Source organism: Tachypleus tridentatus, chromosome 12 (genome assembly GCF_004210375.1).
Source record: "Tachypleus tridentatus isolate NWPU-2018 chromosome 12, ASM421037v1, whole genome shotgun sequence".
NCBI classification, from domain to species: domain Eukaryota; kingdom Metazoa; phylum Arthropoda; class Merostomata; order Xiphosura; family Limulidae; genus Tachypleus; species Tachypleus tridentatus.
The window spans coordinates 122,511,753-122,529,364 of NC_134836.1; the positions used below are offsets into that span (position 1 = coordinate 122,511,753).

Consider the following 17,612-nt stretch of genomic DNA (forward strand, 5'->3'; position numbering starts at 1 on the left):
CACTAAATTCGTACAGTTCTTCCTTTCAGTACTGTTCACTACTCAAGCTAAACGTTCTCAACACATCAGAGAAGGAACAAACATAATAAAACAGGAAACTCTGCTCTTTATGATCAATTTTATTAGTAGAATTCGTTATTATATTTAATAGATGTATTGTGTTATTTCACATTTTCTGTTTTTGTATTTCCAGTCCTCAGTGGGTCACCAATGAGTGTGTAGAATTTATACGGTAAAAACCGGTTTTAATATCTATAATGGCTAAAGTACATATATCTCAGACTAAGGTTTTCCAATTAGTAACTGTCAAACTAAAATCATGTTTTTATTTTAAAGATTATTTTGTTCACATATTACAGACGAAGATCGACTTGTTCATCAAAACACCACTCTCAGAATAGTAAACCAAAATTTACGTTGATTTGCACAGCGAAAACTGTACCAAACACTGGATCAAAGTAAGGAATAAGATGATAATACAAGAATGAAAGAACGATGATTTACCAGTCAGTTAGTATTGACGACAAATATATAAGAAGAGGATACTTTAATTTAAATATTTTTTGTACAATTCATAATTCAAAACATAACACTATACCAGTGTTAGGATTCGCTCTTCCACATCTAGTCTCACATTCCTCACGTGTTTCGAAATTGTTAGCGTTTCCTCCACATCCACCATATATGAAAGATACACAACTTTGGTGGCTAGGACTGTAATGATACCGCTGTATGGATTCATGACAGGGTCCGTGTTCTCTTGGCAACTGACATATATCTAAATGGGTTAATTAACAATGGTTTAACCTGGATAACATCCTACAAGTATACATCTTTCAAGTTTTGTTTCCTCGTAACTTAAGGGAAAGCAAACACTTAAGTAGCAAGAATAGAAGCAGTTGTGAAAGAAAAATAGCAAATACCATTTGAGGAAAATAAAAATAAAATCGAAATCATTGGCGTGAAAATAAACTAAAAAATTAAATTAAATGTGAAGTAAAGTAAGAAATGAAAAATTAATCATTGACAATGATCTTGTTAATATAAATATGTCTCATAAAAATTTCATTCATCACAAGAATTTCAACGCAAATGGAAGACATAACAAACAGTTAGGAATTACAATATAAACTATTGATGATAGTTTCAATACTGTAACACTCATATTTTTGTAACTCAGACGTCAGTCTGTGTAACTAAGAGCCTAGATCTTACACAAAATAAAAACCAAGTCAAAAATTCCCTTGACAATTAGAAACTTTCGCCTATAGACTAATCAAGTTGACCGACGTCGTAACCATTATGAAACTTATATGAATATCACTCGATTCAACGCAGAAACAAACCTTACATATTCAGTACTTCTGTTCAGTATATTCACTACTGAAGCTAAACGTTCTCAACACATCAGAGAAGGAACAAACATAAAAAAACAGGAAACTCTGCTCTTTATCATCACTTTTATTAGTATAATTCGTTATTATATTTAATAGATGTATTGTGTTATTTCACATTTTCTGTTTTTGTATTTCCAGACCTCATGGGGTCACCAATGGGTGTGTAGAATTTCTACGGTAAAAACCGGTTTTGATATCTATAATGGCTAAAGTACATATATCTCAGACTAGGGTTTTCCACTTAATAACTGACAAGCAAAAATCTTGTTTTTATTTTAAAGATTATTTTGTTCACATATTATATACGAAGATCGACTTGTTCATCAAAAAAACACTCTCAAAATAGTAAACCAAAATTTGCGTTGATTTGTACAGCGGAAATTGTACCAAACACTGGATCAAAGTAAGAAATAAAATTATAATACAAGAATGAAACAACGATGATTTACCAATCAGTTAGTATAGACGACAAATACACAAGAAGAGGATATTTTAATTCAAAAATATTGTGTACAATTCATATTTCAAAACGTAACACAATACCAATGTTAGGATTCCCTCCTCCACATCTGGTCTCACATTTCTCTCGAGTTTCGAAATTGTTGGCGTTTCCTCCACATCCACCATATATAAAAGATACACAACTTTGATGGCTAGGACTGTAATGATACCGCTGTATGGATTCACGACAAGGTCCGTGTTCTCTTGGCAACTGACAGATGTCTAAATGTATTAGGTAACAACAGCTTAATTTCGAAATAACTTATCCTACAAAATATGCTTCATCGTTAAATTAATGACAGCAAATATATAAGTAGAAAGATTGAAAAAAGCTGTAAAACACAAATGAAAGAATAATGTTCTTAAAAAGGTAAAATTTAAATCAAAATAATCTATAGAGTTAAATTAATTTTTTCATAAAATAACATATAGGAAATTAAACAACTGAAATGAATATTTTTTGTTAGTATTGTGCACAAAGGTACACAATAAGGTATCTCTGTTCTGCCCACCACTAGTATCCAAACTCGATTTCTATATGTGCGAGACGGCAGAAATACCGCGGTGCCACTGGAGACAGAAAATGAATTTACCTCCCAATATGCCGCTTATTAAAGCTTTATCCGTCAGGAGAGTGCAAAATAATTTAACGACTCTAGAAACTAGTTTTAACTACCATGTACACTATGCATAAAAATTTGAATAATCTAAATTCCAAATGAAGGAAACTCAAACCATAAAAATCCCAAATACTAATTAAAGCCTTAACTCTTCTGATGATGTAAAAATTCTTCAGATGATTTGATCTTACCTCTACTTCATAAATGTAGATTTTTTAAACGCATATCACAATTACAGTATTCCAATGTTTTAGACAATTCATTGTATCTTGCAATATTATTGAAATATATCTTAGAGTTTACAAAATATTAATTAGAGTTAACTAAAATTATAGTATTATGATTATTAAACATAGGTAAAATATTAATCTTTTTTAAATATAAATTTTGAAAAATTCTATTTAATAAACAATTTTCATTTTCTTTCCTAGGTTACAAATTAATGTCGTAAAAATGCATAGTTTTAGACCAACAAAATATCCTATTAAATTCTACATATGTAATGAGGAAAATCAATTAAACTTATTTACAAGAGTGGAAGTGTATGTATTTCAGATACGTCAGTGAAGTATAAAATAAATGAACAACAAAATATAAAAACCAAGTGTTTGAAAATCTGTGAAAGAAACAGTTCAGTTAAATATAAATTATAAATGAAAGTCTGAGAAATATAAAATACGACACAGAAACAAAAAATATTCAAAATTTAAAATGTGGTTCACTACTAGAAATTAATGTAAAAAGTGTGTTTCCGATAGGATGCCCAATACATTAAGAAGTACCTCATTAAAATTACTTAATACTATAGCATAAATTATTGAGAAAATAATTATATTGTTATTAAAAATATTAAAATCTTTTAGTACACAATGGACAGAACTTGGGAAACAAATAAGAAAGATATCAGAAATAGATCCTTTAAAAGTAAACGAATTATTAAAGCCCTCATATCTTATGCTAATTTTACACATTTTTATTATTAACCTATTTCTAATAATTTACCAACAAAACGATGTTCAGTATAGATCTGAGGATTACCTCTCACACATCTAGCTTCACATTCTTCACGACTTTCGAAATTGTTGGCATTTCCTCCACATCCACCATATATGAAAGACACACAACTTTGGTGGAGTTGACTGTAATGATATCGCTGTAAGTACTCACTACAAGGTCCATGTTCTCCTGGCATCAGACAGATGTCTAAATGGTTTAATTAACAATAGTATAATCTGGATAACATCCTACATCTTTAAAGTTTTGTTTCCTCATAACTTAATCGAGAGAAAACACTTAAATTACAAGAATATAAACAGTTGTCAAGTAAAAATAGAAAATACAATTGTAAAAAATAAAAATAAAATTGAAATCATTGACGTGAAAATAAACTAAAAATTAAATTCAATGTGAATTAAAATAGCTTATCAAAATTGAGCCAGGGATTGAATTTATTGACAGAATATATGTCTCGTAAAAATTTCATCTCTCACAAGAATTCTTATATATAAGAAAGACTTAACAAACAGATAAGAATTACAATAGAAACTATTGCCGATAGTTTCAATAGTGTAACACCTCTCTTCTTGCAACTTAGAGTCAGTCTAAAGTACCTAAAAGCCAAGATCATACTCATAATGATAACCGAGTCAAAAATTCCCTTGACAATTAGAAACTGTTGCCTATAGACTAATCAAGTTGACCGACGTCGTAACCATTATGAAATTTATATGAATATCACGCGATTCAACGCAGAAACAAACCTTACATATTCAGCACTAACTTCGTACAGTTCTTCTGTTCAGTATTGTTCACTACTCAAGCTAAACGTTCTCAACACATCAGAGAAGGAACAAACATAATAAAACAGGAAACTCTGCTCTTTATGATCAATTTTATTAGTAGAATTCGTTATTATATTTAATAGATGTATTGTGTTATTTCACATTTTCTGTTTTTGTATTTCCAGTCCTCAGTGGGTCACCAATGGGTGTGTAGAATTTATACGGTAAAAACCGGTTTTAATATCTATAATGGCTAAAGTACATATATCTCAGACTAAGGTTTTCCAATTAGTAACTGTCAAACTAAAATCATGTTTTTATTTTAAAGATTATTTTGTTCACATATTACAGACGAAGATCGACTTGTTCATCAAAACACCACTCTCAGAATAGTAAACCAAAATTTACGTTGATTTGCACAGCGAAAACTGTACCAAACACTGGATCAAAGTAAGGAATAAGATGATAATACAAGAATGAAAGAACGATGATTTACCAGTCAGTTAGTATTGACGACAAATATATAAGAAGAGGATACTTTAATTTAAATATTTTTTGTACAATTCATAATTCAAAACATAACACTATACCAGTGTTAGGATTCGCTCTTCCACATCTAGTCTCACATTCCTCACGTGTTTCGAAATTGTTAGCGTTTCCTCCACATCCACCATATATGAAAGATACACAACTTTGGTGGCTAGGACTGTAATGATACCGCTGTATGGATTCATGACAGGGTCCGTGTTCTCTTGGCAACTGACATATATCTAAATGGGTTAATTAACAATGGTTTAACCTGGATAACATCCTACAAGTATACATCTTTCAAGTTTTGTTTCCTCATAACTTAAGGGAAAGCAAACACTTAAGTAGCAAGAATAGAAGCAGTTGTGAAAGAAAAATAGCAAATACCATTTGAGGAAAATAAAAATAAAATCGAAATCATTGGCGTGAAAATAAACTAAAAAATTAAATTAAATGTGAAGTAAAGTAAGAAATGAAAAATTAATCATTGACAATGATCTTGTTAATATAAATATGTCTCATAAAAATTTCATTCATCACAAGAATTTCAACGCAAATGGAAGACATAACAAACAGTTAGGAATTACAATATAAACTATTGATGATAGTTTCAATACTGTAACACTCATATTTTTGTAACTCAGACGTCAGTCTGTGTAACTAAGAGCCTAGATCTTACACAAAATAAAAACCAAGTCAAAAATTCCCTTGACAATTAGAAACTTTCGCCTATAGACTAATCAAGTTGACCGACGTCGTAACCATTATGAAACTTATATGAATATCACTCGATTCAACGCAGAAACAAACCTTACATATTCAGTACTTCTGTTCAGTATGTTCACTACTGAAGCTAAACGTTCTCAACACATCAGAGAAGGAACAAACATAATAAAACAGGAAACTCTGCTCTTTATCATCACTTTTATAGTATAATTCGTTATGATATTTAATAGATGTATTGTGTTATTTCACATTTTCTGTTTTCTATTTTCAGACCTCAGAGGGTCACCAATGGGTGTGTAGAATTTCTACGGTAAAAACCGGTTTTGATATCTATAATGGCTAAAGTACATATATCTCAGACTAGGGTTTTCCACTTAATAACTGACAAGCAAAAATCTTGTTTTTATTTTAAAGATTATTTTGTTCACAAAATATATACGAAGATCGACTTGTTCATCAAAAAAAACACTCTCAAAATAGTAAACCAAAATTTGCGTTGATTTGTACAGCGGAAATTGTACCAAACACTGGATCAAAGTAAGAAATAAAATTATAATACAAGAATGAAACAACGATGATTTACCAATCAGTTAGTATAGACGACAAATACACAAGAAGAGGATATTTTAATTCAAAAATATTGTGTACAATTCATATTTCAAAACGTAACACAATACCAATGTTAGGATTCCCTCCTCCACATCTGGTCTCACATTTCTCTCGAGTTTCGAAATTGTTGGCGTTTCCTCCACATCCACCATATATAAAAGATACACAACTTTGATGGCTAGGACTGTAATGATACCGCTGTATGGATTCACGACAAGGTCCGTGTTCTCTTGGCAACTGACAGATGTCTAAATGTATTAGGTAACAACAGCTTAATTTCGAAATAACTTATCCTACAAAATATGCTTCATCGTTAAATTAATGACAGCAAATATATAAGTAGAAAGATTGAAAAAAGCTGTAAAACACAAATGAAAGAATAATGTTCTTAAAAAGGTAAAATTTAAATCAAAATAATCTATAGAGTTAAATTAATTTTTTCATAAAATAACATATAGGAAATTAAACAACTGAAATGAATATTTTTGTTAGTATTGTGCACAAAGGTACACAATAAGGTATCTCTGTTCTGCCCACCACTAGTATCCAAACTCGATTTCTATATGTGCGAGACGGCAGAAATACCGCGGTGCCACTGGAGACAGAAAATGAATTTACCTCCCAATATGCCGCTTATTAAAGCTTTATCCGTCAGGAGAGTGCAAAATAATTTAACGACTCTAGAAACTAGTTTTAACTACCATGTACACTATGCATAAAATTTGAATAATCTAAATTCCAAATGAAGGAAACTCAAACCATAAAATCCCAAATACTAATTAAAGCCTTAACTCTTCTGATGATGTAAAATTCTTCAGATGATTTGATCTTACCTCTACTTCATAAATGTAGATTTTTAAACGCATATCAGAATTACAGTATTCCAATGTTTTAGACAATTCATTGTATCTTGCAATATTATTGAAATTTATCTTAGAGTTTACAAAATATTAATTAGAGTTAACTAAAATTATAGTATTATGATTATTAAACATAGGTAAAATATTAATCTTTTTAAATATAAATTTTGAAAAATTCTATTTAATAAACCATTTTCATTTTCTTTCCTAGGTTACAAATTAATGTCGTAAAAATGCATAGTTTTAGACCAACAAAATATCCTATCAAATTCTACATATGTAATGAGGAAAATCAATTAAACTTATTTACAAGAGTGGAAGTGTATGTATTTCAGATACGTCAGTGAAGTATAAAATAAATGAACAACAAAATATAAAACCAAGTGTTTGAAAATCTGTGAAAGAAACAGTTCAGTTAAATATAAATTATAAATGAAAGTCTGAGAAATATAAAATACGATACAGAAACAAAAAATATTCAAAATTTAAAATGTGGTTCACTACTAGAAATTAATGTAAAAAGTGTGTTTCCGATAGGATGCCCAATACATTAAGAAGTACCTCATTAAAAGTACTTAATACTATAGCATAAATTATTGAGAAAATAATTATATTGTTATTAAAAATATTAAAATCTTTTAGTACACAATGGACAGAACTTGGAAAACAAATAAGAAAGATATCAGAAATAGATCCTTTAAAAGTAAACGAATTATTAAAGCCCTCATATCTTATGCTAATTTTACACATTTTTATTATTAACCTATTTCTAATAATTTACCAACAAAACGATGTTCAGTATAGATCTGAGGATTACCTCTCACACATCTAGCTTCACATTCTTCACGACTTTCGAAATTGTTGGCATTTCCTCCACATCCACCATATATGAAAGACACACAACTTTGGTGGAGTTGACTGTAATGATATCGCTGTAAGTACTCACTACAAGGTCCATGTTCTCCTGGCATCAGACAGATGTCTAAATGGTTTAATTAACAATAGTATAATCTGGATAACATCCTACATCTTTAAAGTTTTGTTTCCTCATAACTTAATCGAGAGAAAACTCTTAAATTACAAGAATATAAACAGTTGTCAAGTAAAAATAGAAAATACAATTGTAAAAAATAAAAATAAAATTGAAATCATTGACGTGAAAATAAACTAAAAATTAAATTCAATGTGAATTAAAATAGCTTATCAAAATTGAGCCAGGGATTGAATTTATTGACAGAATATATGTCTCGTAAAAATTTCATCTCTCACAAGAATTCTTATATATAAGAAAGACTTAACAAACAGATAAGAATTACAATAGAAACTATTGCCGATAGTTTCAATAGTGTAACACCTCTCTTCTTGCAACTTAGAGTCAGTCTAAAGTACCTAAAAGCCAAGATCATACTCATAATGATAACCGAGTCAAAAATTCCCTTGACAATTAGAAACTGTTGCCTATAGACTAATCAAGTTGACCGACGTCGTAACCATTATGAAATTTATATGAATATCACGCGATTCAACGCAGAAACAAACCTTACATATTCAGCACTAACTTCGTACAGTTCTTCTGTTCAGTATTGTTCACTACTCAAGCTAAACGTTCTCAACACATCAGAGAAGGAACAAACATAATAAAACAGGAAACTCTGCTCTTTATGATCAATTTTATTAGTAGAATTCGTTATTATATTTAATAGATGTATTGTGTTATTTCACATTTTCTGTTTTTGTATTTCCAGTCCTCAGTGGGTCACCAATGGGTGTGTAGAATTTATACGGTAAAAACCGGTTTTAATATCTATAATGGCTAAAGTACATATATCTCAGACTAAGGTTTTCCAATTAGTAACTGTCAAACTAAAATCATGTTTTTATTTTAAAGATTATTTTGTTCACATATTACAGACGAAGATCGACTTGTTCATCAAAACACCACTCTCAGAATAGTAAACCAAAATTTACGTTGATTTGCACAGCGAAAACTGTACCAAACACTGGATCAAAGTAAGGAATAAGATGATAATACAAGAATGAAAGAACGATGATTTACCAGTCAGTTAGTATTGACGACAAATATATAAGAAGAGGATACTTTAATTTAAATATTTTTTGTACAATTCATAATTCAAAACATAACACTATACCAGTGTTAGGATTCGCTCTTCCACATCTAGTCTCACATTCCTCACGTGTTTCGAAATTGTTAGCGTTTCCTCCACATCCACCATATATGAAAGATACACAACTTTGGTGGCTAGGACTGTAATGATACCGCTGTATGGATTCATGACAGGGTCCGTGTTCTCTTGGCAACTGACATATATCTAAATGGGTTAATTAACAATGGTTTAACCTGGATAACATCCTACAAGTATACATCTTTCAAGTTTTGTTTCCTCATAACTTAAGGGAAAGCAAACACTTAAGTAGCAAGAATAGAAGCAGTTGTGAAAGAAAAATAGCAAATACCATTTGAGGAAAATAAAAATAAAATCGAAATCATTGGCGTGAAAATAAACTAAAAAATTAAATTAAATGTGAAGTAAAGTAAGAAATGAAAAATTAATCATTGACAATGATCTTGTTAATATAAATATGTCTCATAAAAATTTCATTCATCACAAGAATTGCAACGCAAATGGAAGACATAACAAACAGTTAGGAATTACAATATAAACTATTGATGATAGTTTCAATACTGTAACACTCATATTTTTGTAACTCAGACGTCAGTCTGTGTAACTAAGAGCCTAGATCTTACACAAAATAAAAACCAAGTCAAAAATTCCCTTGACAATTAGAAACTTTCGCCTATAGACTAATCAAGTTGACCGACGTCGTAACCATTATGAAACTTATATGAATATCACTCGATTCAACGCAGAAACAAACCTTACATATTCAGTACTTCTGTTCAGTATGTTCACTACTGAAGCTAAACGTTCTCAACACATCAGAGAAGGAACAAACATAATAAAACAGGAAACTCTGCTCTTTATCATCACTTTTATAGTATAATTCGTTATGATATTTAATAGATGTATTGTGTTATTTCACATTTTCTGTTTTCTATTTTCAGACCTCAGAGGGTCACCAATGGGTGTGTAGAATTTCTACGGTAAAAACCGGTTTTGATATCTATAATGGCTAAAGTACATATATCTCAGACTAGGGTTTTCCACTTAATAACTGACAAGCAAAAATCTTGTTTTTATTTTAAAGATTATTTTGTTCACAAAATATATACGAAGATCGACTTGTTCATCAAAAAAAACACTCTCAAAATAGTAAACCAAAATTTGCGTTGATTTGTACAGCGGAAATTGTACCAAACACTGGATCAAAGTAAGAAATAAAATTATAATACAAGAATGAAACAACGATGATTTACCAATCAGTTAGTATAGACGACAAATACACAAGAAGAGGATATTTTAATTCAAAAATATTGTGTACAATTCATATTTCAAAACGTAACACAATACCAATGTTAGGATTCCCTCCTCCACATCTGGTCTCACATTTCTCTCGAGTTTCGAAATTGTTGGCGTTTCCTCCACATCCACCATATATAAAAGATACACAACTTTGATGGCTAGGACTGTAATGATACCGCTGTATGGATTCACGACAAGGTCCGTGTTCTCTTGGCAACTGACAGATGTCTAAATGTATTAGGTAACAACAGCTTAATTTCGAAATAACTTATCCTACAAAATATGCTTCATCGTTAAATTAATGACAGCAAATATATAAGTAGAAAGATTGAAAAAAGCTGTAAAACACAAATGAAAGAATAATGTTCTTAAAAAGGTAAAATTTAAATCAAAATAATCTATAGAGTTAAATTAATTTTTTCATAAAATAACATATAGGAAATTAAACAACTGAAATGAATATTTTTGTTAGTATTGTGCACAAAGGTACACAATAAGGTATCTCTGTTCTGCCCACCACTAGTATCCAAACTCGATTTCTATATGTGCGAGACGGCAGAAATACCGCGGTGCCACTGGAGACAGAAAATGAATTTACCTCCCAATATGCCGCTTATTAAAGCTTTATCCGTCAGGAGAGTGCAAAATAATTTAACGACTCTAGAAACTAGTTTTAACTACCATGTACACTATGCATAAAAATTTGAATAATCTAAATTCCAAATGAAGGAAACTCAAACCATAAAAATCCCAAATACTAATTAAAGCCTTAACTCTTCTGATGATGTAAAAATTCTTCAGATGATTTGATCTTACCTCTACTTCATAAATGTAGATTTTTAAACGCATATCAGAATTACAGTATTCCAATGTTTTAGACAATTCATTGTATCTTGCAATATTATTGAAATTTATCTTAGAGTTTACAAAATATTAATTAGAGTTAACTAAAATTATAGTATTATGATTATTAAACATAGGTAAAATATTAAGCTTTTAAATATAAATTTTGAAAAATTCTATTTAATAAACAATTTTCATTTTCTTTCCTAGGTTACAAATTAATGTCGTAAAAAATGCATAGTTTTAGACCAACAAAATATCCTATCAAATTCTACATATGTAATGAGGAAAATCAATTAAACTTATTTACAAGAGTGGAAGTGTATGTATTTCAGATACGTCAGTGAAGTATAAAATAAATGAACAACAAAATATAAAAACCAAGTGTTTGAAAATCTGTGAAAGAAACAGTTCAGTTAAATATAAATTATAAATGAAAGTCTGAGAAATATAAAATACGACACAGAAACAAAAAATATTCAAAATTTAAAATGTGGTTCACTACTAGAAATTAATGTAAAAAAGTGTGTTTCCGATAGGATGCCCAATACATTAAGAAGTACCTCATTAAAAGTACTTAATACTATAGCATAAATTATTGAGAAAATAATTATATTGTTATTAAAAATATTAAAATCTTTTAGTACACAATGGACAGAACTTGGGAAACAAATAAGAAAGATATCAGAAATAGATCCTTTAAAAGTAAACGAATTATTAAAGCCCTCATATCTTATGCTAATTTTACACATTTTTATTATTAACCTATTTCTAATAATTTACCAACAAAACGATGTTCAGTATAGATCTGAGGATTACCTCTCACACATCTAGCTTCACATTCTTCACGACTTTCGAAATTGTTGGCATTTCCTCCACATCCACCATATATGAAAGACACACAACTTTGGTGGAGTTGACTGTAATGATATCGCTGTAAGTACTCACTACAAGGTCCATGTTCTCCTGGCATCAGACAGATGTCTAAATGGTTTAATTAACAATAGTATAATCTGGATAACATCCTACATCTTTAAAGTTTTGTTTCCTCATAACTTAATCGAGAGAAAACACTTAAATTACAAGAATATAAACAGTTGTCAAGTAAAAATAGAAAATACAATTGTAAAAAATAAAAATAAAATTGAAATCATTGACGTGAAAATAAACTAAAAATTAAATTCAATGTGAATTAAAATAGCTTATCAAAATTGAGCCAGGGATTGAATTTATTGACAGAATATATGTCTCGTAAAAATTTCATCTCTCACAAGAATTCTTATATATAAGAAAGACTTAACAAACAGATAAGAATTACAATAGAAACTATTGCCGATAGTTTCAATAGTGTAACACCTCTCTTCTTGCAACTTAGAGTCAGTCTAAAGTACCTAAAAGCCAAGATCATACTCATAATGATAACCGAGTCAAAAATTCCCTTGACAATTAGAAACTGTTGCCTATAGACTAATCAAGTTGACCGACGTCGTAACCATTATGAAATTTATATGAATATCACGCGATTCAACGCAGAAACAAACCTTACATATTCAGCACTAACTTCGTACAGTTCTTCTGTTCAGTATTGTTCACTACTCAAGCTAAACGTTCTCAACACATCAGAGAAGGAACAAACATAATAAAACAGGAAACTCTGCTCTTTATGATCAATTTTATTAGTAGAATTCGTTATTATATTTAATAGATGTATTGTGTTATTTCACATTTTCTGTTTTTGTATTTCCAGTCCTCAGTGGGTCACCAATGGGTGTGTAGAATTTATACGGTAAAAACCGGTTTTAATATCTATAATGGCTAAAGTACATATATCTCAGACTAAGGTTTTCCAATTAGTAACTGTCAAACTAAAATCATGTTTTTATTTTAAAGATTATTTTGTTCACATATTACAGACGAAGATCGACTTGTTCATCAAAACACCACTCTCAGAATAGTAAACCAAAATTTACGTTGATTTGCACAGCGAAAACTGTACCAAACACTGGATCAAAGTAAGGAATAAGATGATAATACAAGAATGAAAGAACGATGATTTACCAGTCAGTTAGTATTGACGACAAATATATAAGAAGAGGATACTTTAATTTAAATATTTTTTGTACAATTCATAATTCAAAACATAACACTATACCAGTGTTAGGATTCGCTCTTCCACATCTAGTCTCACATTCCTCACGTGTTTCGAAATTGTTAGCGTTTCCTCCACATCCACCATATATGAAAGATACACAACTTTGGTGGCTAGGACTGTAATGATACCGCTGTATGGATTCATGACAGGGTCCGTGTTCTCTTGGCAACTGACATATATCTAAATGGGTTAATTAACAATGGTTTAACCTGGATAACATCCTACAAGTATACATCTTTCAAGTTTTGTTTCCTCATAACTTAAGGGAAAGCAAACACTTAAGTAGCAAGAATAGAAGCAGTTGTGAAAGAAAAATAGCAAATACCATTTGAGGAAAATAAAAATAAAATCGAAATCATTGGCGTGAAAATAAACTAAAAAATTAAATTAAATGTGAAGTAAAGTAAGAAATGAAAAATTAATCATTGACAATGATCTTGTTAATATAAATATGTCTCATAAAAATTTCATTCATCACAAGAATTGCAACGCAAATGGAAGACATAACAAACAGTTAGGAATTACAATATAAACTATTGATGATAGTTTCAATACTGTAACACTCATATTTTTGTAACTCAGACGTCAGTCTGTGTAACTAAGAGCCTAGATCTTACACAAAATAAAAACCAAGTCAAAAATTCCCTTGACAATTAGAAACTTTCGCCTATAGACTAATCAAGTTGACCGACGTCGTAACCATTATGAAACTTATATGAATATCACTCGATTCAACGCAGAAACAAACCTTACATATTCAGTACTTCTGTTCAGTATGTTCACTACTGAAGCTAAACGTTCTCAACACATCAGAGAAGGAACAAACATAATAAAACAGGAAACTCTGCTCTTTATCATCACTTTTATAGTATAATTCGTTATGATATTTAATAGATGTATTGTGTTATTTCACATTTTCTGTTTTCTATTTTCAGACCTCAGAGGGTCACCAATGGGTGTGTAGAATTTCTACGGTAAAAACCGGTTTTGATATCTATAATGGCTAAAGTACATATATCTCAGACTAGGGTTTTCCACTTAATAACTGACAAGCAAAAATCTTGTTTTTATTTTAAAGATTATTTTGTTCACAAAATATATACGAAGATCGACTTGTTCATCAAAAAAAACACTCTCAAAATAGTAAACCAAAATTTGCGTTGATTTGTACAGCGGAAATTGTACCAAACACTGGATCAAAGTAAGAAATAAAATTATAATACAAGAATGAAACAACGATGATTTACCAATCAGTTAGTATAGACGACAAATACACAAGAAGAGGATATTTTAATTCAAAAATATTGTGTACAATTCATATTTCAAAACGTAACACAATACCAATGTTAGGATTCCCTCCTCCACATCTGGTCTCACATTTCTCTCGAGTTTCGAAATTGTTGGCGTTTCCTCCACATCCACCATATATAAAAGATACACAACTTTGATGGCTAGGACTGTAATGATACCGCTGTATGGATTCACGACAAGGTCCGTGTTCTCTTGGCAACTGACAGATGTCTAAATGTATTAGGTAACAACAGCTTAATTTCGAAATAACTTATCCTACAAAATATGCTTCATCGTTAAATTAATGACAGCAAATATATAAGTAGAAAGATTGAAAAAAGCTGTAAAACACAAATGAAAGAATAATGTTCTTAAAAAGGTAAAATTTAAATCAAAATAATCTATAGAGTTAAATTAATTTTTTCATAAAATAACATATAGGAAATTAAACAACTGAAATGAATATTTTTGTTAGTATTGTGCACAAAGGTACACAATAAGGTATCTCTGTTCTGCCCACCACTAGTATCCAAACTCGATTTCTATATGTGCGAGACGGCAGAAATACCGCGGTGCCACTGGAGACAGAAAATGAATTTACCTCCCAATATGCCGCTTATTAAAGCTTTATCCGTCAGGAGAGTGCAAAATAATTTAACGACTCTAGAAACTAGTTTTAACTACCATGTACACTATGCATAAAAATTTGAATAATCTAAATTCCAAATGAAGGAAACTCAAACCATAAAAATCCCAAATACTAATTAAAGCCTTAACTCTTCTGATGATGTAAAAATTCTTCAGATGATTTGATCTTACCTCTACTTCATAAATGTAGATTTTTAAACGCATATCAGAATTACAGTATTCCAATGTTTTAGACAATTCATTGTATCTTGCAATATTATTGAAATTTATCTTAGAGTTTACAAAATATTAATTAGAGTTAACTAAAATTATAGTATTATGATTATTAAACATAGGTAAAATATTAAGCTTTTTAAATATAAATTTTGAAAAATTCTATTTAATAAACAATTTTCATTTTCTTTCCTAGGTTACAAATTAATGTCGTAAAAATGCATAGTTTTAGACCAACAAAATATCCTATCAAATTCTACATATGTAATGAGGAAAATCAATTAAACTTATTTACAAGAGTGGAAGTGTATGTATTTCAGATACGTCAGTGAAGTATAAAATAAATGAACAACAAAATATAAAACCAAGTGTTTGAAAATCTGTGAAAGAAACAGTTCAGTTAAATATAAATTATAAATGAAAGTCTGAGAAATATAAAATACGATACAGAAACAAAAAATATTCAAAATTTAAAATGTGGTTCACTACTAGAAATTAATGTAAAATGTGTGTTTCCGATAGGATGCCCAATACATTAAGAAGTACCTCATTAAAAGTACTTAATACTATAGCATAAATTATTGAGAAAATAATTATATTGTTATTAAAAATATTAAAATCTTTTAGTACACAATGGACAGAACTTGGGAAACAAATAAGAAAGATATCAGAAATAGATCCTTTAAAAGTAAACGAATTATTAAAGCCCTCATATCTTATGCTAATTTTACACATTTTATTATTAACCTATTTCTAATAATTTACCAACAAAACGATGTTCAGTATAGATCTGAGGATTACCTCTCACACATCTAGCTTCACATTCTTCACGACTTTCGAAATTGTTGGCATTTCCTCCACATCCACCATATATGAAAGACACACAACTTTGGTGGAGTTGACTGTAATGATATCGCTGTAAGTACTCACTACAAGGTCCATGTTCTCCTGGCATCAGACAGATGTCTAAATGGTTTAATTAACAATAGTATAATCTGGATAACATCCTACATCTTTAAAGTTTTGTTTCCTCATAACTTAATCGAGAGAAAACACTTAAATTACAAGAATATAAACAGTTGTCAAGTAAAAATAGAAAATACAATTGTAAAAAATAAAAATAAAATTGAAATCATTGACGTGAAAATAAACTAAAAATTAAATTCAATGTGAATTAAAATAGCTTATCAAAATTGAGCCAGGGATTGAATTTATTGACAGAATATATGTCTCGTAAAAATTTCATCTCTCACAAGAATTCTTATATATAAGAAAGACTTAACAAACAGATAAGAATTACAATAGAAACTATTGCCGATAGTTTCAATAGTGTAACACCTCTCTTCTTGCAACTTAGAGTCAGTCTAAAGTACCTAAAAGCCAAGATCATACTCATAATGATAACCGAGTCAAAAATTCCCTTGACAATTAGAAACTGTTGCCTATAGACTAATCAAGTTGACCGACGTCGTAACCATTATGAAATTTATATGAATATCACGCGATTCAACGCAGAAACAAACCTTACATATTCAGCACTAACTTCGTACAGTTCTTCTGTTCAGTATTGTTCACTACTCAAGCTAAACGTTCTCAACACATCAGAGAAGGAACAAACATAATAAAACAGGAAACTCTGCTCTTTATGATCAATTTTATTAGTAGAATTCGTTATTATATTTAATAGATGTATTGTGTTATTTCACATTTTCTGTTTTTGTATTTCCAGTCCTCAGTGGGTCACCAATGGGTGTGTAGAATTTATACGGTAAAAACCGGTTTTAATATCTATAATGGCTAAAGTACATATATCTCAGACTAAGGTTTTCCAATTAGTAACTGTCAAACTAAAATCATGTTTTTATTTTAAAGATTATTTTGTTCACATATTACAGACGAAGATCGACTTGTTCATCAAAACACCACTCTCAGAATAGTAAACCAAAATTTACGTTGATTTGCACAGCGAAAACTGTACCAAACACTGGATCAAAGTAAGGA

General features: G+C 29.9%; 1 protein-coding gene across 18 annotated transcripts in view; it reads right to left on the reverse strand.

The window, feature by feature from the left end:
• The window catches only part of LOC143234563 (papilin-like), a 196,160-nt gene that overhangs the window by 11,315 nt on the left and 167,233 nt on the right, over positions 1-17,612 (reverse strand). For 9 of the 18 annotated variants that reach the window (XM_076472010.1, XM_076472020.1, XM_076472016.1 and 6 more), the window contains 12 exons: positions 16,413-16,577; positions 14,802-14,981; positions 13,461-13,640; positions 12,128-12,292; positions 10,514-10,693; positions 9,173-9,352; positions 7,840-8,004; positions 6,231-6,410; positions 4,890-5,069; positions 3,557-3,721; positions 1,941-2,120; positions 599-778 (listed from right to left, as the gene is read on the reverse strand). In XM_076472010.1, the coding sequence (XP_076328125.1) occupies positions 599-778; positions 1,941-2,120; positions 3,557-3,721; positions 4,890-5,069; positions 6,231-6,410; positions 7,840-8,004; positions 9,173-9,352; positions 10,514-10,693; positions 12,128-12,292; positions 13,461-13,640; positions 14,802-14,981; positions 16,413-16,577 (2,100 nt within the window). The remainder of the gene's footprint in view (positions 1-598; positions 779-1,940; positions 2,121-3,556; positions 3,722-4,889; positions 5,070-6,230; positions 6,411-7,839; positions 8,005-9,172; positions 9,353-10,513; positions 10,694-12,127; positions 12,293-13,460; positions 13,641-14,801; positions 14,982-16,412; positions 16,578-17,612) is intronic. The other 9 variants (XM_076472025.1, XM_076472011.1, XM_076472014.1 and 6 more) reach the window with 8 other exon arrangements.